We start from the raw sequence: 22,474 nt of genomic DNA on the forward strand, positions 1-22,474 counted from the left end.
TGCATCTACTTTGCATCAGGGTTTTCTTACAAAACATGAAACTAGCTCATAAACTAGCATGAAAAGTGTGGAAAAACAACCCGTGAAACTAGTATATTGCAACGTGCATGGATAAGTAGACACATTGGTCCTTGACTAACGGGTCGAACCCTTTAGTCGACTGGTTAACGTTGTCGCTTGCGGTGCAGGAGATACGGTTTCGCGTCCCGGCTGTGGCGACGGTATCTCGGACTGCCCCCCGAATTCGCTACAATATAAAATAGCGCACAAAATGGGAAATACAGGTCATGAAACTAGCATATAAAGTGGAGAACATGAACCTCGACAGAATTATCCTCACCCTTTAATTGTCAAGAGGCACAAAGGTGGCAAATTAATTTTCTATCATTTGTATCTTCAGAATATAATCTAAACCATTTCTTTATGCATGCTCAATAATCCACGCAAGGAAATCACAGAAAGTTGAATCTGTTCATCTGGAAGATGAACATTTGTGAAGCATTGTGAAGTACGTGGAGCATTTGTGAGAGGTGCTGTGGAAAAAAAAAAGTTTATGTCTATGCACTGTATAATTTGCCCCCCAAATTCGCTACATACACAATATTTCAATTTATTGTAACCTTTGTGCTTGAAAAAGGTTGTTTAAAATTTTTGCTGAAAACAAATCAAAAAATACAAATGTTTGATTTTTTTGGATACTATGTTGATTGTAGATAAGTGCTTCTTATGTAACTCATATGTAACTTCCACTTGACCGTGCCGTATCTTTATCAAGAATACAGTAGCTATTTGCTATTTCTCCCTGGTGACGCCCCTTGCTTTATTTATCCCCTGCCCTTTTTCCTCCTCTCTCACATTCCCTTATGCTTCTGCCCCTCTCCCATCTCCCCATGGGCATCCTCCCGTCTCCGCTGGCGTCCCCGTGCCCTTCCCATCCTGGATCTGGGTGAATCAGATCCCTGCGATCCTGAGTCTTGGCCCTGGTCCTCCCTCCTCTCAGCTCCGAACTCCTCCACTTCCTGCTCTTCATGCCCCTCCTCCTCTTCATCCCCCTCACTTTTCTCCGAGCCTGACTCATCAGAGTTGTCTTCTTCCAGGTAGCGGTATCCTTTGACCTTGGGAAAAATATAGATAGAGAAATATAGTGTTGACCCAAAAGAGAGGGGGACTTCTATAGATGGTTTAAAAAAAATGAGCTAAGGAAACCTAGGCATCCTGATCAAAATGTCCTCTTAATGGAGATGTCCTTGCTTTGTTATTCTTTGTAAGGTTCGCGTGGGAATGTGGGCTAAGCACTGGAAGATTTGCAATGGCTTGATGCCATGCTATCTTAATAAAATGTGCATTTACCGTTTTTTCCTAACTTGAGTTGCTGCAGTATCTTTTGCAGTGATGACGCAATAAACAAGTTTTAGGTCAAAACCAGATTCTTTTGGCAAATAAACAAATAATGGCTTTTACACATTAGACTGAAAAATATGTAAACCATAATTTTACAAGCCTGCAAAGGATCTTGTTGCTGACAGTGCTATAAAATAATTAAAAGAATTATCTGCAGGGTGTCCAGGTGGTGTGGCGGTCTATTCCGTTGCCTACCAACACGTGGATCGCCAGTTCGAATCCCCATGTTACTTTCGGCTTGGTTAGGCATCCCTACAGACACAATTGGCCGTGTCGGTCGGGGCGCCTGTTCAGGGGAAGGGGGGGAGAATGAAGCGAATAGCGTGATCCTCCCACGCGCTACGTCCCCCTGGTGAAACTCCTCACTTTCAGGTGAAAAGAAGCGGCTGGCAACTCCACATGTATCGGGGAAGGCGTGTGGTAGTTTGCAGCCCTCCCCGGATCGGCAGACCGGGACAGCTCGGAAGAGTGAGGTAATTGGCTAGGTACAATTGGGGAGAAATGGGGGGGGGGATTAAAAACAAAAAAAAGAAGAAGAAGAAGCGATCTGTCCATCCATTATCCAAACCGCTTATCCTGCTATCAGGGTCGCAGGATGCTGGAGCCTATTCCAGCAGTCATTGGGCAGCAGGCAGGGAGACACCCTGGACAGGCCACCAGGCCATCTCAGGGCACAGACACACACACACACACACACACACACACACACACACACCTGGGGACAATTTAGTTACGGCTGAGTCACCTGACCTACACGTCTTTGGACTGGGAGGAAATCGGAGTACCCGGAGGAAACCCACGCAGACACGGGGAGAACAAGCAAACTCCACACAGAGGATGACCCGGGACGACCCCCAAGGTCGGACTACCCCGGAGCCCAGGACTTTCTTGCTGTGGGGCGACCGCACTAAACACTGCGCCAATGTGCCCCCCCCCCCCAAAAAAAGAAAAGATTTATCTGCAAATTGGTAATCTATTTTCTGATTCCAACAGTATAGTGGGGCAATACATTTTTCAGCACTGGAAACACAAACGGTTAACAATTTAACGATAAAACGCAGTAAAATCCCCGATGGTTAGTATTACCGTTCCAATTTTTAACTATCATAACAATTGTTTCATTACCGCGTTTTAAAAAAGTCACAGTAAATACTGTCCAGCATCAACCAAAATTAGCAGCAGTCTCCCAGATACAGGGTGGCGGCGGTTTCTGCTTCAGCTACTTGTTTCTGCTTTTTTTTTTTTTTTTGACACAAAACAAATGAGAACATGGCGGAAGGCAGTGACAGGGCTCCAGTGGATGTTTTTCAGCCGTCTAAGAGGTCTGGAGTGTGGTTGTGGTCATTTCAACCTGCACAAGGGAATCTTTTCATGAAAAAAAAATCCGCTTCCCTATAGCAAGCTAAATCACCGAGTTGGGCTGGACAACAGAACACCCTCCCAACAGCAATGTATGAAACAGTGAAATGGCCCTTACTGACTCTTGTGGTCAGGCACAACCAGTATAGCGAAATTTGTAAAAGACTAGATCTCATTACTTGAGCATAGAATGTGAAGAAATTTCTTTTTGGTTGCTGTTTTCTTATCTGCAATGTGCACAAAGTGCAGTTAGGCTCTACCTCTCAGGGAGGGCCACATGGTGCCATCTTTAATGATGATGTCAAGTCAAGTCAAATTCATTTATAGAGCGTATTTAAAAACAACCCATGTTGACTAAAGTGCTGTACAGACCAGAGCAGGTAGCTAAAATGCAAATATAAGACACAGTGACATAGACAACAAGGCACATCGCTCGTAGGCACAAATAAGCAACACATGGACATAGGCACAAGCCAGAAATCAGCCATATCAGCAGGATCCAAACGCTAGTGAATAAAAGCAAGTTTTGAGCCGGGACTTAAAAAAGTCAATCAAGCTTCTTTTAAATCTCGTCTTAAAACGTTTCTTTTTATGAAAGCTTTTACAAATGTTTGAATTTTTTATGCTGTTTTTATTTTTACTCTTTACTTATTTGGTCTTACTCATTTGGTCTTATTCTTATTTTTGCCTTGTCTTGTTTTATTTCTTTGTAAAGCACTTTGTAACATTGTTTTAGAAAAGTGCAATATAAATAAAGTTATTATCATTATCATTATTATTATTATCTTATTGGCAGAAGAATGCTGTTCCACAGTCGACTCTAGGGGCTGCAACAATAAAGGCACTGTCACCCTTGAGCTTAAGTTTAGAACGCGGGATAACCAGGAGTCCCAAGTCAGTTGACCTGAAGGACCTGGAGCTGTAATAGAGGGTTAAAAAGTCTCCGATATAGAAGGGAGCCAGCCCATTTAAGGCTTTATAAACAAACAGGGGAACCTTAAAACCAATTCTGAGCCACACAGGCAGCGAGTGGATAGAGGCCAATATAGGGGTAATATGGTCTCTCTTCCAGGGACCAGTCAGGAGCCTGGCTGCTGCATTCTGGACAAGTTGCAGACGGGACAGGAATGCCTGACTAATCCCAATATGGAGTTGCAGTAGTCCAAGTGGGAGGATATCAAAGTGTGGATGACTTTCTTGAGATCTTTAAAAGAGAGAAACAGCTTGATTTTGGCAATAATGTGAAGCTGGAAAGACTGATTTTCACTACTGCATTAACTTGCTTGTCAAACTTGAAGGCAGAGTCAAATATCACACCAAGGTTTTTGGCATGATGTTTGACAAGGGTGGACAGGTTGCCACGACTGTTGGTAAAAAATTTCATGGAGTTGGGGGCCAAATAGGACAACTTCAGATTTGCCTTCATTCAGCTTTAGGAAATTTTGTGCCATCCAGCACTTAATGTCCTCAAGGCAGTTCAAGAGGCTGACTAGATTGAGCTGATTGCTTGGTTTCAGTGTGAGATAAAGCTGAGTGTCATCAGCATAAAAGTGGAAGGAAATGTATTTTGAATGATTTCACCGAGGATAAGCAGGTATATAGAGAGAAGAATGGAACCTATGATAGAATCTTGTGGGATCCTGCAGAAGAGACTAGCTGGGAGAGAGGAAAAATTGCCTATGTTGATGGAGAAGCTTCTATGTTTGAGGTAGGATGTGAACCATTTCAAGGCAGAGCCATCAACACAAACCTCATACTGGAGACCTTGGGATATGACCTTGGGATTATGAGAGTTGTCAGAAAAGTATTTTGCTCTCACATCCTTAACTGCTTCTTGATATTTGTGAAGATTGTTTCTCAAAATGTCGAAGGAAATTTGAAGCTTATCATTCTTCCACTTTCATTCAGATATTCTGCACTCCTTTCTCAGGGCTCTGGTGGTGTCATTAAGCCAAGGCAGACCTTTAGGCTTAGGCTTTTTCAATTTAAGGGGAGCGACAGTGTTCAGAATAGAAAAGCAGGTGGTATTAAATAAGGAAGAGAGTTCCTCAGTTCTGAGATGAGGGGGAGAAGCCTCAATAGTGCAGGTATTGGGATCAGCTATGAGAGCCTCGGAGAACTTATTGGCCATCGAAGAGTTAATGTAGTGAGTGCAATGTACAGGGAGATGAGATTTAGAAAAGAGAAAGGCAGAGATGCATCAAATATGACAGTACTATGATCCGACAGAGAAGCATCAATTATATCTACATTGCAGATCAGAAAACCAAATGATAAGACTGGTTCGAGTGTATAGCCAAGCTTGTGAGTGGGACCAGTGGTAAGCACAGCAAGATTTAAAGACTCAATCAGTTGTGTAAAATCACTCATGAGAGGCTTAGTGAGACAGCAAACATGAATATTAAAATCACCAAGAATCAGAACTTGATTGAAGTTGGGCATAGTGTTTGAAAGGAAGTCCGCAAATTGAGTGATAGCATCTTTATGTATTTTTGGTGGATGATACAGAAGAGCAATTAAGAGGGGATTGACCAGGTCCCCTTTAATTAATTGCAACTCAAAGCTGGGGAAATAATCAAAGTTCCGTAGGCGACAATTAAAAAATTTTTTTAAAACAGAGCAGCTAGACCCCTGCCGCACCCAGAGGGTCTAGACGTGTTAAAAAAGTTGGTCATCTGGACAGAGCTCAACAAGTGGAGCAAGCTCACCAGTGTTCAGCCAGGTTTCTGTCACCAGAAAGAAATCCAGTCCATGGGTGGTGAAAACATCATTGAGAATAAAAGTCTTATTGGCTAAGGATCTCATGTTGAACATAGCCACTTTGACCGGGATAGCGGTATAATTCAACAATGGCTCCCACAACAGAGGGCAGAGAGTCTGGAGGACTATGCCACCCTGCTTCACACTTAGGCTGGCGGGGAGCCTGCAGGGCAGCAGTCTGGCATCCAGGTCTGTGTCTGGGATAATCGGTTGGAGAAAGGCATACCTGGTCTCGAGGAAGCGCCGAGTAATGAAGCGACGTGGTCAACCAGGTCCATCATTGAGCTGAAAAAAGTGGGCCAGTGCCAAGCAAGAGCAGGCAAGATTCCTCAGTTTAATCGAGGCGCTTGCATATTTACTCCGTCTCCTAGCTAGTTTACTATGGTGGTAGCTGCAGGGCTGAGCACACATACCTTCCAGTAGTTGGTAAAATAGAGAATGGTGAAAGCTTCTTTGCCGGGATCCCAAGCTTATAAGTCCATGACAGAAGCTCGAACATTCAGTGTTGTTTGATGACCGTAGACAATAGTGGCTTGCATAGCATCCATACACAGAGACAAAAACAGAACCGGGACAAACAAGAGCGGCAACTGGCGATGACAAACAGCTAAACACAGCATCGTGGCCATCTTTCCCATGTGACGTAGACATGGTTAAGATTATAACCACAATAATGCATATTTGATATGGTTTTCATATGTTTAAATAAGGTATTGGCTATGTTATTACTTTAATGTTTATGCAAACAAAAAGTGCATAGTGCTGCTAATTTTATTTGTTGTTTTCATTAGAAAACTTGAAATTATTTCAGTATGTATCAGTACTTTTGAACATTTTCAGCACATTTTACCAATATCATGATAATACTGGTAACTGGGATAATTTTGGCCACTCTAATCATGATATGAAATTTTCTTTTTTTTTAAAATATATTTTCCCCCCATTTCCCTCCCCAATTGTATCCAGCCGTTTACCCCACTCTTCTGAGCCACCCCGATCTCTGCTCCACACCCTCTGCCAATCCGGGAGGGCTGCAGACTACCACAGGCCTCCTCCGATACATGTGGAGTGGCCAGCCGCTTCTTTTCACCTGACAGTGAGGAGTTTCGCCAGGGGGACGTAGCACATGGAAGGATCACGCTATTGCCCCCAGTTCTCCCTCCCCCCCTCGCACAAGTGCCCCAGCCAACCAGAGGAGGTACTAGTACAGCAACCAAGACACATACCCACATCTGGCTTCCCACCCGCAGACACGGTCAATTGTGTCTGTAGGGACGTCTGACCAAGCCGGAGGTAACATGAGGATTTGAACCGCCAATCCCCGTGTTTATAGGCAATGGAATAGACCACCACGCCACCCCAGACACACCCATGATATGAAATTTTCATACTGTTTCATCTCTAATTGGAAATTAATCACCCTGGCATGATTTACTCTATCAGAACCCCTGTTATAGTATTTCCTATGCACAGTAAATAATAATAATTTTGGATAAACTAATATATGGCCCAGCATTTGCCCAGGCGAAATATGAAGGCAATCTTGGTTACAGGTTCTGACTGGTTACCTTATGCCGTGGGCGTGGGATGCGAGGCAGTCTGAAGGGCACTCTCTGAGCCAGGCGGCGTTCAATCTCCAAATAACAGTAGCAGGCCAGGAGTAAAGTGCCCAGCAAGATGGAGAGTTTGGCCTTAAGAGGCAAAACCAAGAAAACATATAAGCCGGAAGGTCTCCTCCAAAATCTGTCACAGTGCACATGTAGCTCATTTCTCAGATGCTTATGCAGACGGCGTGTACATAGGTGTTCACAGATAAAGACACTTGTCTCTTGAAACACATACTAACATACCCTCATGGGCAGTCTTGACCAAAGGTAGACAATAAAAATGGCTATGGCCTGCCACCAGTGATAGATGGTGTAGATGAAGTCTAGACGCTCTTTGTCTTCATACAGCATACCGAGCAGAACTGACAGAGAGAGGAAGGGGAAAGATAAAGTGACATGTAAAAACAGGTATACAGAACTGCACATTTATGCATGCAAGTGCATGTACATTCATTGTTGTGTGTGTAGCCTTTGTAGTCTTCGTATGTTACATATTACACATTGTAGCGCATTTCAATAGAGTGTGCAGTGCATGTGTCTGTGTGCTTTGCCATTAGCATCACTCACTGCTGAGTCCAGTCTTGTTGAGAGCCGTGCCGAGTCCCCAGAGAATAGAAAGGACCAACAGAGGGCCCTCCAACTGGGGAGATCTTGGTTCCGGAGACCAACACAGAAGAACTATAAGTAGCACAAAGTGCACGGCACCACCTCCTAGCAGAGCCACCCAGCGCGGAAGACGTAGGAGGGACAGAGAGAGGGAGGAGAAGATGGAGCAGGAGAGGCCATAGACGACAACCAAGAGCCAGAGTTTCTTCAGCCCCAACACACATACGCCGTAAGACTGAGAGGAAAGAAAGAAAGAAAGAAAGGAAGAAAGAGAGCATTGGTGTTATTACATGATGTTTGTAGTGATATATAGAAAGGGTGTGCATCAATTTGAGAGAACAGATTATAATATAATTGGATAATGTCGACCATCTGAACCTGGCTACTTTCTCTCATTCTCATGCAGGAGAATGAGAGAAAGTAGCCAGTGTCTACTTCACTGGAGGAAGTTTGAATGAGAACAGTGGAGACAGCCAGCAGTCTATGTCTCAGCGGTTCTCATTCAAACTTCCTCCTTCAAAGCTGCAAAAGATGAAACACTCTGAAAGCTATGCGAGTGAATCGGACACAATGAATTCAATTTCAGCTAAAACGCTGAGCTTGACTTTTTCCCTTTTGCTATTTTCTTTCCTACTAATGAAATAAATCCACAAAAGACAGCGTATTATCATCTCAACGCTGGCCATTGATGGCTCTGTACCAAGGAGAGTCCAGAAATGGCAAAGAACATTTCCAAGCCACTGTAGATGAAGAAGGGGCAGAGAAGACGCAGGCGATAGTCCCTCAGGTGTTTGAACGGTAGCTGGAAGATGTTACCCCAGCCAATACTGCGCAGGTCTATCTCTTCTGTTGGGCGGTATGCCGCACCACACAACAACAAGAACTGTGGGTAGAGAGACAATAAGTCTTTTACAAATCCCTTTAATTAAGTCCAACACATCACAAGAAAGCCACTTTATTCAACATTGTATTCTTACAATGAATGTGTTCTCTGCATTTAACCCATCCTATTGTATAGGAGCAGTAGGTAGCTGCAGCACCCAGAGACCAACTCCAGTTCTTCTTTCCATTGCCTTGCTCAGGGGCACAGACAGGAGTATAAACCCTAACATGCATGTCTTTTTGATGGTGGGAGGAAACCGGAGCACCCAGAGAAAATCCACACAGACACAGGGAGAACATGCAAAGTCCACACAGAAAGGACCCAGGATGGCCTGGGGTTCGAACCCAGGGCCTTCTTGCTATAAGGCAACAGGGCTAACTACTGGGCCACCATGCCGCCCCATATTTTCACAAAGCTGGCAGCATAACCTTGCTGTGATGGAGAAATCCAGAAGCTATTTTTTGTTCCCTGGCTTACTTGCACTTCTTTTTTTGAGAGTGAAAATGAAATTAACAGTACTTTCACAGCTGTCTACTTTGTCCCGGATACACTGCATCTGCATAAAAGTGGATCCAAGCCTCTGAGTTTTCACAATATAAGCCAGACACTTGAACTCCAGCGTTCCAGTGAGTGACTTGTTGTTTTGTAATAACTTAAACTGATGCAACAACAACAACAACCAGAGAGAGCACCCACACTCACCAACAGTTACCCATCAGATCAATTTTATAAACATGCATAAAGGTACCAATCCCAGGCCCTTTTCCAAAAAGCAAGGTCCTTTGGAAAAGGAGATTACTTTTCTTGTTCCAATTTTTTTTCCCATTGGTCGTTTGTGCCCATGTAGATACAGCACTGCGGGTGAAAGAGCCATCCCACCGTTTGATGACATCATGTAGTGAACGATCTCTTTAGCGAGACAGACTGGCTAGAAAACTAAAGGGCACGTCAGAAATGTTTTATTTATTTATTTATATTTGGGGGGGGTCCCCCCCTCCCTTTTCTATCCAATTGTACCTGGCCAATTACCCCACTCTTCCAAGCTGACCCGGTCGCTGCTGCACCCCCTCTGCCGATACGGGGAGGGCTGCAAACTACCACATGCCTCCGCTGCTACATGTGGAGTCCCATGCTGCTTCTTTTCACCTGACAGTGAGGAGTTTCACCAGGGGGATGTAGTGCATGGGAGGATCATGCTGTTCCCCCCAGTTCCCCCTCCCCCAGAACAGGCGCACCAACTGACCAGAGGAGGCGCTAGTGCAGCAACCAAGACACATACCCACATCCGGCTTCCCACTCGCAGACACGGCCAATTGTGTCTGTAGGGACGCCCACCCTTACACAGGGATTCAACCCAGCGATCCCCGTGTTGGTAGGCAACGGAATAGACCACTACGCTACCCAGACGCCCCCCGTCAGATAAATTTTAAATGCCTATGCTACACATGTGGGCTGAAGATTGGAAGGAAAGAAGATTTTGCAGGTGAGAATATAAAGTTGTGTGTGTGTGTGTGTGTGTGTGAGAGAGAGAGAGAGAGAGAGAGAGAGAGAGAGAGAGAGAGAGAGAGAGAGAGAGAGAGAGAGCATAGTCACCAGTGTGTCAAGCCTTTCAGCAATCTTCTCTTAAATACTCTTTGCTTTTCACACAAACCCTAGTTTGTTTTTGAATATTTTCCTCCACCCGAATGGCAAGCAGTATACGTATTTGTCTCCTCATCAGGCCAAAACTCTGCAGCCATATCCGCCATACCACTTTTATTGTCAGCTGTTAATTTAGATAAATCTTTTTATTTCTTTATTGTTGAAAATAAACATTCTGCCAGACTCAACCCGATACCACACCATCCAGATGCGTTTCACGCGTAAAAAAAGATGACAAATGGCAAACGAGCCGATGCAGATGCATTCTGTAGTGTGAAAGCCCATTTACCCACGTAGAAATAAACATGTTCTAAACGTTTGGCCAGTTTTAGTACCACAAAACCTGGTATAGAAAACTAAAAAGCTGACTTATCAACAGGCAAAGGTAGGCCTTACAATGAGCATGGACAGGAAGGCAAAGCCCATGAGGACACTCTCGACCTTGATGAGCAGCATGGAGCGCGGCAGCCTGGTCAGCACGGTGGTGTTGAAGCCCGGGATGACTCCGCTGATCTGAGCACCTGCAAAGTACAAATGCACACGCAGCAGGGGCAAGGGAAGGAGTTGGGACGTTACAGAGAAAAACAAACGAGGCTTCAGTTCTTCGTGGGAACCTTCATGAAAGTCAGACCTGATGAAGCTGTTTATACATTTTGGGGGGGGGGACTTTTCCTCCTTTTTCTCCCAATTATATCCGGTCAATTACCCCACTCTTCGGAGCCATCGCCGTCACTGCCCTACCCCCTCTACCGATCCGGGGAGGGCTGAAGACTACCACATGCCTCCTCCGATACATGCGGAGTCACCAGCCGCTTCTTTTCACCTGACAGTGAGGAGTTTCACCAGGGTGACATAGCATATGGGAGGATCACGCTATTCCCCCCAGTTCCCCCTCCCCCCTGAACAGATGCCCCGACTGACCAGAGGAGACGCTAATGCAGCGACCAGGACACATACCCACATCCGGCTTCCCACCCGCAGGTATGGCCAATTGTGCCTGTATGGACGCCCTACCAAGCCGGAGGTAACACGGGGATTCAAACTGGAGATCCCCGTGTTGGTTGGCAATGGAACAGACCAGCACGCCACCCGGACGCTCACTGTTTATACATTTTTGAAAACCAACTGATAGGCAGATTCATCTACCTTTCTTGTTGATTCACTAGTCTCCAGCAGCTACTAGATTCAAATGGCAGCTTCATATTAGTCTATATTTCTCATCCTAAATAGAAAGGAGCAGAGAAGTAACATTTCTCACTGCACAGGTATCCTGGTTTCCATGTCTTTGTGTGTACAGGAAGAGTTCATTTCTGGGCCTGGAGACAAATGAGTGGTTTATTTCCACAGCTGATTGGAACAGATTTTCTTTGCTACTGTTCTAAGATTGTGTCTTCTCACCTAAGCCACATGGAGTTTACATTCGAGGAAGTGAGTTGGAGACTGTCAGTTGTAGTTGATCACGTGCTTGGGCCCTTTAATGAATAGGGAATTGGCTATCCAGAATGTTTCTCTGGCTTCTGTCCGATGCCTTATTCTGTCATAGGCTTAGATTGCATGCGTATAGAGTATCGATGATGAGTAAATGAATGAATGAAAGATGAGTGACCTGCCTGTAGTCCCAACAAGAGTTTCTTTCAGAAATGTCATACATCTATTTTTATTTTATTTTATTTTTTTGCATATCACAAGCCCATCAATCAACATTTCTTAAAGTGGGGGTACTCGGGTAGCATAGCGGTCTATTTCATTGCCTACCAACATGGGGATCGCCGGTTCGAATCCCCGTGTTACCTCCGGCTTGGTTGGGCATCCCTACAGACACAATTGGCTGTGTCTGCGGGTGGGAAGCCGGATGCGGGTATGTGTCCTGGTGTCTGCACTTGCGCCTCCTCTGGTCAGTCGGGGCGCCTGTTTGGGGGGGGGATAACGTGATCTTCCCACGTGCGACGTCCCTCTGGCAAAACTCCTCACTGTCAGGTGAAAAGAAGCGGCTGGCCACTCCACGTGTATCGGAGGAGGCATGTGGTAGTCTGCAGCCCTCCCGGATCAGCAGAGGGGATGGAGTAGCGACTGGGATGGCTTGGAGAGTGGGGTGATTGGCCAGGTATAATTGGGGAGAAAAAAAGGGAGGGGAACATTTCTTAAAGCTACGATCCTGAAGATCTTTGTTTTTGTTTAGCGTGCTAACACCTACTGTATGATGATACTGGTACCACTCTAAATACCAGTTACATTCACAATGAAACAGGGTTGCAAAGAAAGAAAAACAGTGAAATCTGAGTTTTAGCTACTGATGCTTTAGTATTTGTTGGTATAAATTATTTGCATGTTAGCCACAACAACAGCTTCTCCCTCAGACTTGCAGTTTCCTGCTTTACTCTTCTACATACGGACATAATAATGAAGTACTAAAACGCCACACCGTATCAGCCATGTCTCAAAATACGGCAAAAGTATCAAAAAGGGCATTTGTTAGAAAATAAGTCTTCAGGGTGGTTAAATTATTGTTACGATGTTGATTGTAAATATGTTATAATTCATTTTGTCAGTCACTGATGGGGGGATAGCTATCGTCCGTTTCTTTTCAAATCGATAAATGTCCATTCTTTCAAAAGGCAGTGGATAGCTCACGGTGATCATCAGACCTAGTTTAATGAGGGGGTGTGTGCCTTTACCACAGTGCTGGACGTTGGCGAGGACATGGCTGTACTCGTGGAGAGACCCGTGGAGGAAGATGCGCATGGGGAACTCCGCAAACACAAAACTCAGCTGATGGGGGAACAGAGAGCAGATGTTGCACTTTTCTCATTTCTGCAAATGCTTTCTTCGACCTCTATCTCTGAAACTTCCCCCCTTTCTGTGTAATTACACAAAGCCCACCATCCTACATAATCAGTGTCAACAACCCTTAAGGAGGTTTTCAGAGGTTTGGTGTAAATAAAGACTCACGTGGAAGATTATGTAGAAGATGGACTGAAAGACAATGACATAGGACTGAAATGCTCCTTTGGGCGGCTTTTTCTGCTCTTGGACATGCTCCTCTTTGTAGTTGACATACTCGTAGTACTGCTGCGCCATCCTGTGTGGTTGTGTGTGTGTGTGGAGAGAGCATACATGAAGAAAACAGTGATTAAAGACTCATCACTACACTGACTTCAAGTAAATAGTAATCAGTAATGCTAAGTCAAGCAAATCTAAAAACAATCAACGCTGACCAAAGTGCAGAGCAACTCAACAATGAAGAAATTAAATCAGCTAAAGCGTAGACCAAAAGAACAATGCCAGTAATTCTTACAAACCCCAAACACACACGATAAATACATCACAGGGCACATCGGGAGCAACCAAATGGCTGAGAGTAGAGACGGATTTTTTTTATATAATTATTTTCCCCCTTTTTCTCCCCAATTGTACCCGTTCAATTACCCCAATCTTCTGAGCCGTCCCCATGGCTGCCCCCCCCCCCCTCTGCTGATCCAGGGAGGTCTGCAGACTACCACATTCCTCTTGCGATACTTTTGGAGTCACCAGCCGCTCCTTTTCACCTGACAGTGAGGAGTTTCGCCAGGGGGACGTAGCGCGTGGGAGGATCACACTATTCCCCCCAGTTCCCCCTCCCCCAGAAAAGGCACCCCAACTGATCAGTGGAGGCGCTAGTGCAGTGACCAGTACACATACACACATCCGGCTTCCCACCCGCCGACACGGCCAAGTCGGAGGTAACACGGGGATTCAAACTGACGATCCCCATGCTGGTAGGCAACGGAAGAGGCCGACATGCCACCTGGACGCCCCTAGACAGGATTTAAAAGTATAAATGGTGGTTCAGCTTCAGCCAAGTCCATGCAGGAAACAACAGCAAGTGGTCGAACAGGAGCACAAGGAGTCTGAGATGTAGGCAAGCAGCCAGCCCTTGAAGTGTTTTAAAAGCTAACAGGACCTTTCAATCACTTCCACAGCTGACTGGGAGCCAGTGGAGAAATCCCAGTATGAGAGTCATCTGGTCCCAGTCAGTAGCCCTGGCAGCAGCATTTTGGACCAGTTGCAAGTGGGAAAGCGACATCGGATGAACATGTGTAAGGGGAGCTACGCTACTCTGAACGGGGAGAGGTGAATTTCTGATGATGCAGTTCAGCAAGCTAACTAGTAAATACAGATAAATGAACTGTTGATTTAGCGATGTTAAAGCATAATCAAACTTGTCTCTCTTTCTGAGATACAACATGTTGTCTGCCTAAAACAGACCAGTGCCGTGGTCACTGACCAGTTGTGTCCAAACTCCTTCTTTGCTAATGTGTCAAGAGACAGTAGGATCTCTCAAGTATCCAAGTGTCGAGCAAGTTTCCATAGCCAGCTCTTTTCAATTTTATGTTTTGAGAAGAGGGTTTTGAAATGGTAAGTGTTGATCAACCATAGTTAATGTGTATACTGGGCTCCAGCATCATGTTCTCTCTGGCATCTATCTTTCTCACCACACATCCCGTTCATCACCTGGTGATGTAGTTCCCCATAGAAGCCCAGAGCGGCACAATGGCTACACCAATGGCCACAGCTGATGGGACCAAAGTGTAGTACCGCTCCCAATAATTGGTGGAGACGAAGAGTGCATAGATTCCGGAGGCCAGAAACATCATCCACTTGGTTCCAAGAAACCTAAGAAAGAGAAAGACAGAGAAAAGATGAGAAAAGGTAAGAGAGAGATGGAGACAGAGACAGGGGAGAAACTGTTAGGTGATAGGAGGAGGTAAAAGATGATACAGAATAAGCAAGAATATGCTTGTGTGTGTGTCCCCCCTCTTTGTGTGTTGTGACTCGTAAACTTGTATCTTGGTTGACCTGATGAGGACAGGAGTGTATAGCAGGGCAATGATGGGTGTGACATTGATGCCCATCAGCATCTTGCGGTCAATGTTCTCCAGGCCCAGGTTGCTGTACTTCACCTCCCTATAAGTCACATCATAGTGCAGGATCAACTGCATCTGCAGCAGGCCTAGTAACACAGATAACACACACAGACACACACATATTATATAAACACAGAAGATACACACACACACACACACACACACACACACACACACACACAAGCTATATCTACCCACCCATGTATACACTGTACACTATCATGCCTCCAACACTGGCTGCCAGAACATTCTTGATGACACCTAGCCTTTTCCTCCTGTAGTACTTCCTCTCCTCCTCCTCTTCATCATACTCTGCCTGCGGGCCCAGAAACTCCTCCATCTGACGGACAATTGAATGCAGGAAGGGAAACAGTTTTATAGTAAAACATCGGTTTCATCTAGGGTGACAGTCCCCAGATTGGGTGTCTTGCCCACTGGGACTTTTTTCTAAACTATTATGAATGGAAATTAACAATCTAATTTATCCGTTGTCACTCAAAATAATTTTCAAAAATATGGGGAAGAGGCTCTTAGCATGATTCAAATTTTGTCTCAACTTTCATGTGCACTCACAACCTTAATCTCTCAGAGTTGATGCAGCCAAGGTTATCAATGCATTTATAAAAAAAATGTAATTTTAATGGCAAACTCTGTAGACAGAATTCCTATTCATCTGACCTGCAACCGAGGATGAGACTTTTGAGAAGTGGTCAGTGATGATGGACGCATGTGTGGGAGTTTACTGGTTATATTTGTGTATGTGCGCGCGTGTGCGTGTAATGTACATGGTTTTCCCCCCAAAATTCTGGTCACCTTTATGTTTCGATTTACGATGGGAAAACTTGAGGGAGACCTTTTGATTTTGGGGACATGTTAAGTAACTGACCCACTAAATGTGTATTTCGTAGAGATGGCAAACGGTTGAGTTGTATTCGGCGGACAAGACTTGAGCTGCTGTGCGAGAGCTTACCTGTCCCATTAAGTTTCCCTCTTGGTCGACATTCTGCAGCTCATTGACGTCATTGGGACGCGCTGGCCTCTCCTCCGCTTCGGAGAACAGCGCTTCTGTGTCGGACGCTGCCATCTAGTGGACAACATGAGCAGTACATTGAGCGGACGTAAAATAACGTCTGTCCCTCCAACTCCGCCCACTTCCAGCTGAAAGCTGATATAAGTGAGTTTCCACTGATCGTGTATCAGTCTCTGTTTAATTTTGATGTACACAGACGGGATATTTGCCAGAATTAAAGATGAACTACCTGGGCACGTACCACATAAGGCTGAATCCTTACCACCCTTTGCTACATGTCATCCCCTCTCCCCCTTGCCTTTCTTGTCTCTCTCTCTCTCGACTATCAATACCCGATAAAAGGCGGATAATGCAGGAAAAAAATAATCTAAGGATGGCACTATCTAACTGCTGTCTATCTTGCAAGTGTAAGGGCATTTAATGTTTCCTTACTTTTAATCTTTGGCCATGTATGACCATGTTTAACTTTATCGTACATTACTTAGATAGATGCTTAATGTCCATGTGTAACAGAACAAAGGTAGTCTTATAAAGCGTCTTCTCCAAGTGCACACATAAAGGTCTATTATTAACTGTTGGTCAATAGCAGAGGAATGTGTGGGAGACTCACTGAGAGTAGCAAGTCTGTACACACTAATTGGAGAAATGGCCTTGGTAGGCTGACAGCTGGAAGGCATGAGACAAGGAGGGGAAGAACAAACAATCGCCCTATAAGAGAGAGTGTACTGTACCGATCGGCGTGTATTCAAGCATCTAAACTTGAGTGCATCTGTTCATGAGCATTATATTAAAGTGTGACAATAATGTAAGAGATGTTTGTCCTGCTCCTCATTTAATGTCAGAGTGAAATTAAATAATTCCCACGACAACCTTGCTTTTGCAAGACACCGCCACATCTCCCTCCTCAAAACAAATGTGCCAGCAAATAGACTTTGCCGTGTCTTTACGACAGTGAAAGTCACTCTTCCGTCACTGCATTTGTTCACAGCATCCTAAGTCCACAAAAACCCAACACTCCGCATAGCAGCTGTAAGTTTAGGCAGTAGCATAGCGTGGGGTTTCAGTCAGGGCCTTCAGTAACCAACTGCACCCCCCCACACACACACACACACACATATTTCTCATTATTGGTGCCAACACAGCCAACACAGTCACATACAAAATATAGCAATACTGCATCAACACCAACAAGACAGCTGATCTTGAACAACCACAACAACCACACCACTGAGCACTATAGCAGCTATTGCAGCATCACCACCAGATCTTCTTTTATGTCACTCAGCAACCAGATTGAACATGTACGCCACACGGCACAAAAAGAAAAAAAAACTACAATGAATGAATGAAAGCCACTTTATTTGGCATTGTATTTCTTACAACGAATTTGTTCTCTGCATTTAACCCATCCAATCGTATAGCAGCAGTGGTTAGCTGCAGCGCCCGGGGACCAACTCCAGTTCTTCTTCCCATTGCCTCGGTCAGGGGTACAGGACTATTAACACAAACATGGAAACCCACGCAGACATGGGGAGAACATGCAACCTCCACATACAAAGGACCTGGGACGGCCTGGGGTTCGAACCCACGACCTTCATGCTGTGAGGCAACAGTGCTAACCACTGGGCCAGTGTGCCGGAGAGCGTGCACCTGGCAGAGTGCAGATCCCTGCCAGGCGTATCTTCCCTTCTCCGGTGCTCGGACTTGGCGACAAACTTTCCCGTTTTTCGCCTACTGGGGGAAGGAGCCGTTATGGGTTTAAACGTCACGGTTTTTTATGATATAAAATGAATGAAGCCTGTAAAGTTTTGAAATAATAACTCATATACCACGAAGCTGCGTTTTTGAATCTTTAGTGAAACATTTGCATAACGACAACAGTACGTCTGTGTGACGTCTTGAGTTGATGCAGTTGGGGGACAGTAGGGGTAGCTAGAGGACAAGATAGGATGTAAGTGACTGTAAGAGGGGAGAAGGAGTGTGACGTGGGTCGTTGAAGTAAAGAAGCGTATGCTAACAGACGTGTGTCTTCGAGTGGTCCCCTAGCAACACAACAATCTGTTAGTGTATCTGCTAGCCATGGCATACTAACACACCTCTGTGGAGTTAGAAAACAACGAGACAGGAGACGTGAGAGTAGACATAGTCGAGGTAGTTCACTAGCTCCAACTTAGCATGTCATACATTCGACAACGACACTGAACTGTGAACCGGAAGCGGAAGTGCATTATCTGACCCCTCGCCTCTTCCCTTAAAGGTACACCGTCCTCTTAGGTGAATGTCTTTCGTTATATAGATGTGGGTCACCAAACAGGCCCCCCCAGAATTCACCTACACAAAACAATGCAAAACAGCAAAAGTGCAAGTCATGAACATAAAAATAGACTCTACAACAGAACAGTCAATGACATAGTGCAAAGTCACGGGGAAAACAGGTGACGAGTCGGGGGGCGGACCCTGCGGCCATAACGGCTGCGCTTCACAGGAGGGGAAACAGATGGGGCCGAAACCCGGGCCATAGGCGGGGCCGAAGCAGGAACAGAGGCAGGTGCCGGGGCCAACCTAGGAGGGTGCCCCCGCCGTGGGGGTAGGGCCAATTGCATTGGCTCCCCAATGTCCAAGTGAGCGGGCTTGAGACGGTCTATAGTGACCCGCTCCGGCCTGCCCCCCATGTCCACCACAAAGTTCTTATCCCCCGCCTCCAGGACGCGGAAGGGCCCGTCGTATGGGGGCCGCAGTGGGGACCGATGGCTGTCGTGCCTAATGAAGACGTACCTCGCCGATGGCAGATCCTTGGGGACGTAGGACCGGGGGAGGCAGTGTTGACACATCGGAACGGGAGCGAAGGCACCGGCAGCTCTCCGGAACACACTGAGGTGAGAGGCGGCCGACCAGGGAGCCGTAGCATCCGGAAGAAACTCCCCCGGAACCCGCAGGGGCTGACCATACACCAGCTCAGCGGAGGAGGTCTGGAGGTCTTCCTTCGGGGCCGAACGCAGGCCGAGCATGACCCACGGGAGCCGGTCCATCCAGTCGCAGCCAGTGAGGCTTGCCCGCAGAGCGGCTTTCATGTCCCGATGGAACCGCTCACAAAGTCCGTTGCTCTGCGGGTTGTACGCCGTAGTGCGGTGGATCTTCACCCCCAGGTGCTCAGCGACCGCCGTCCAGAGCTCCGAGGTAAACTGGGAGCCCTGGTCGCTCGTGATGTCACCAGGCGTGCCGAAACGGGCCACCCAGCAGCCGATGAATGCCCGTGCTACCTCTGCTGCCGTCATGGAGGACAAGGGAATAGCCTCTGGCCACCTGGTGGCCCTGTCCACAATAGTGAGGAGGAACGTATAACCATGGGAGGGGGGCAGGGGACCCACCAGGTCAACATTGACGTGGTCAAACCGCCTCTCTGGAACCACAAACGGTGCCAAAGGGGCCTTGGTATGGCGGTGCACCTTGGTGCATTGGCACGCCACACACGAGCCGGCCCAGGCTCTAACATCCTTACGGAGCCCAGGCCAAACGAACTTGACGCTCACCAGCTTGGTCGAGGCCTTCACTCCCGGGGGGGAAAGGCCGTGGACGGTGTCGAAAACTCGGCGCCGCCAGGAAGTAGGCACCAGGGGGCGCGGTTGACCGGTGGAGATGTCACAGAGGAGGGTGGTGTTGACCGCGTCAAACGTCACGTCCTCCAGCCGTAGCGCCGTAGGGGTCGACCGGTAGTCTTGAACGGTCGCGTCCTTTGCTTGGTCCGCTGCCATAGTGGCGTAGTCGAGTCCCAAGTGAACGGCGTTAACAACCGCCCGTGAAAGGCAGTCATCAACGAAGTTATCCTTGCCCGACACGTGTTGTATGTCCGTGGTAAACTCGGAAACCGCTGCGAGATGGCGCTGCTGACGCCCAGACCACGGTTCTGAGGTTTTGGCCATACAGAACGTCAGCGGTTTGTGGTCCACGAAAGCGGTGAACTGTCGGCCCTCCAATAGGAACCTAAAGTGTCTGGTTGCGAGGAAGAGACCCAGTAGTTCCCTATCAAAGGTGCTGTATTTGCGCTCGCTCTCACGGAGTTGTTTACTGAAGAACGCCAACGGCTGCCAGCCCCCCCCCCCCACCCACTGCTCACACACGGCCCCCACGGCGTAGTCGGAGGCATCCGTTGTAAGGGCTATGGGGGCGGCAGGCGACGGGTGAGCTAGCAGCGCAGCGTTGGCCAGCGCGGTCTTGGCGGCCACAAAAGCCTCATCCATCCCCAAAGACCAGTCCAGCACGTCCTTAGACTTCTTACCCCGCAGGGCCTCATACAGGGGATGCATGATGTGGGCGGCACGGGGCAGGAAACGGTTATAAAAGTTCACCATGCCCAGGAATTCCTGCAGCGACTGTACAGTGCGGGGGCGGGGGAACATGGTGACAGCCTCAACCCTGGCAGGGAGGGGAACGGCCCCCTGTGGAGTGATGTGGTGCCCGAGAAAGGTGATGGACGACTCCCCGAACTGACACTTAGCTGGGTTGATGATGAGGCCGTGTTCGCTGAGCCTGTCGAACAGCTGTCTGAGGTGCGTCATGTGTTCCTCCGCCGACGCGCTGGCCACGAGGATGTCGTCTAAGTACACAAACAAAAATGGCATGTCGCGGAGCACAGAATCCATAAGGCGCTGAAACGTCTGCGCCGCCCCTTTAAGGCCAAAAGGCATACGTAAGAACTCAAAGAGCCCAAAGGGTGTGATGACAGCCGTTTTTGGGACATCCAGTGGGTGGACCGGCACTTGGTGATACCCCCGCGCTAAGTCGATTTTGGAATAGATGGCAGCGCCCGCCAGGTGGGTAGAGAAATCTTGTATGTGTGGTATGGGGTACCGGTCGGGGGTCGTGGCATTGTTTAGGCGACGGTAGTCCCCGCACGGGCGCCAACCCCCGTCGGCCTTAGTAACCATGTGAAGAGGGGAAGCCCACGGGCTGTCAGAACGGCGGACAATGCCGAGGCGCTCCATAGTCGAAAACTCCTCCCTGGCTATTGTGAGCTTGGCCGAGTTGAGGCGTCGGGCCCGGGCGTAAACTGGGGGGCCCACTGTGGTGATATGATGTTCCACGCCGTGCTTGGCCACCGCCGAGGAGAAGGTGGGTGTGGTGAGCTCGGGGAAATTTGCGAGCAGGCGTTGGTATGGATCCCCGGTGGAGAGTGTGTTAGCGAGGCACAGCGCTCCAGCGCCCCCAAGCGTGCAGGGGTATGACGCAAAAGAGACGGCATCAATCACGCGACAGTTTTTAATATCCACCAGCAGGTTGAAAGCACAGAGGAAATCCGCACCTAGGAGCGGGGTGGATACAGCAGCCATCACAAAGTCCCAGCCGAAACGTCGGCCGCCAAAACACACGTCCACATGTCTGATACCGTACGTCCGAATGGACGTGCCGTTGGCGGCGTCCGTCTGGGGGTCGTGACTGTTGGTCATCGTGTCCACAGCTTGTGCTGGTAGTATGCTGCGTTGAGCGCCAGAGTCAACCAGCAGCCGCCGGCCCGACAAGGAGTCTCTGATGAACAACAGCTTGCAGTCACGGCCGGCGCCCATAGCCGTTAACGAGCGCCGGCCTTGGCGTTTCCCTGAACCCTGTAACTGCAGGGTTTGCGACACCGTTTTGCTTTTGCCCCAAACCTGGCATGGTAATAACAGAGCCCGTCGTCAGGTTGGCGGCGGGCTGTCACCGCAGCCGCGGTGTCCATATAGTCGTACACAGGTGGTGGTGGGGCGGTCTGGTGGGGTAGCAGGGCATGCACAAACTGTTGCCGGTTGGCCAGGAAAACCCTGTCTGCTTCAGCAGCCAGAGAACGGTAGTCCTTGGAGGCGGCGAGAGGAGAACTGGCCAGTGCTGTGCGTACAGGTGCGGGGAGCTGCCTCAGAAAAATGTGTGTGAAAAGAAAGGCCGGATCAGCCGATCCCAGCACAGACAGCATTTTTTCCATTAACTCAGACGGTTTGCCGTCGCCGAGGCCATTCAGGGACAGTAAACGGTCTGCCTTCTCCAGCTCCGACAGTTCAAATAGGAGGAATGTCTTTATAGCATCGTACTTGCCAGCAGCTGGCGGAGCTTCCAACAGTGTCATTGCTCGCGCCGTTGTCGATGCGTCTAACGCCGCCACTACGTGGAAGTACTGCGTTATCCCTCTCAGCTGGAAATGGGCTTCCACATGTTGAAACCACGGCCGTGGATTATGCTGCCAAAAGTCGGGTAGCTTCACAGTAGCGGCATAAATGCTAGCGTTAGCAATAGCCATGTTGTTAGCGCCGGCGTC

The 22,474-nt window shown here is 47.6% G+C and overlaps 1 protein-coding gene across 1 annotated transcript in view; it reads right to left on the reverse strand.

Annotated features, from left to right (window-relative positions):
• Positions 1-325: 325 nt before the first annotated feature.
• Positions 326-22,474, reverse strand: part of unc93b1 (unc-93 homolog B1, TLR signaling regulator) — a 36,737-nt gene continuing 14,588 nt past the window's right edge. Inside the window, exons 2-13 of the mRNA XM_056280321.1 lie at positions 16,132-16,245; positions 15,360-15,501; positions 15,094-15,247; positions 14,749-14,910; positions 13,207-13,336; positions 12,933-13,026; positions 10,654-10,778; positions 8,434-8,616; positions 7,695-7,968; positions 7,371-7,489; positions 7,089-7,211; positions 326-1,115 (exon numbers count right to left, since the gene is read on the reverse strand). Of these exons, the coding sequence (XP_056136296.1) occupies positions 852-1,115; positions 7,089-7,211; positions 7,371-7,489; positions 7,695-7,968; positions 8,434-8,616; positions 10,654-10,778; positions 12,933-13,026; positions 13,207-13,336; positions 14,749-14,910; positions 15,094-15,247; positions 15,360-15,501; positions 16,132-16,245 (1,884 nt within the window). The 3' untranslated portion in view covers positions 326-851. The remainder of the gene's footprint in view (positions 1,116-7,088; positions 7,212-7,370; positions 7,490-7,694; positions 7,969-8,433; positions 8,617-10,653; positions 10,779-12,932; positions 13,027-13,206; positions 13,337-14,748; positions 14,911-15,093; positions 15,248-15,359; positions 15,502-16,131; positions 16,246-22,474) is intronic.

Source organism: Lampris incognitus, chromosome 5 (genome assembly GCF_029633865.1).
Source record: "Lampris incognitus isolate fLamInc1 chromosome 5, fLamInc1.hap2, whole genome shotgun sequence".
Lineage (NCBI taxonomy): Eukaryota > Metazoa > Chordata > Actinopteri > Lampriformes > Lampridae > Lampris > Lampris incognitus.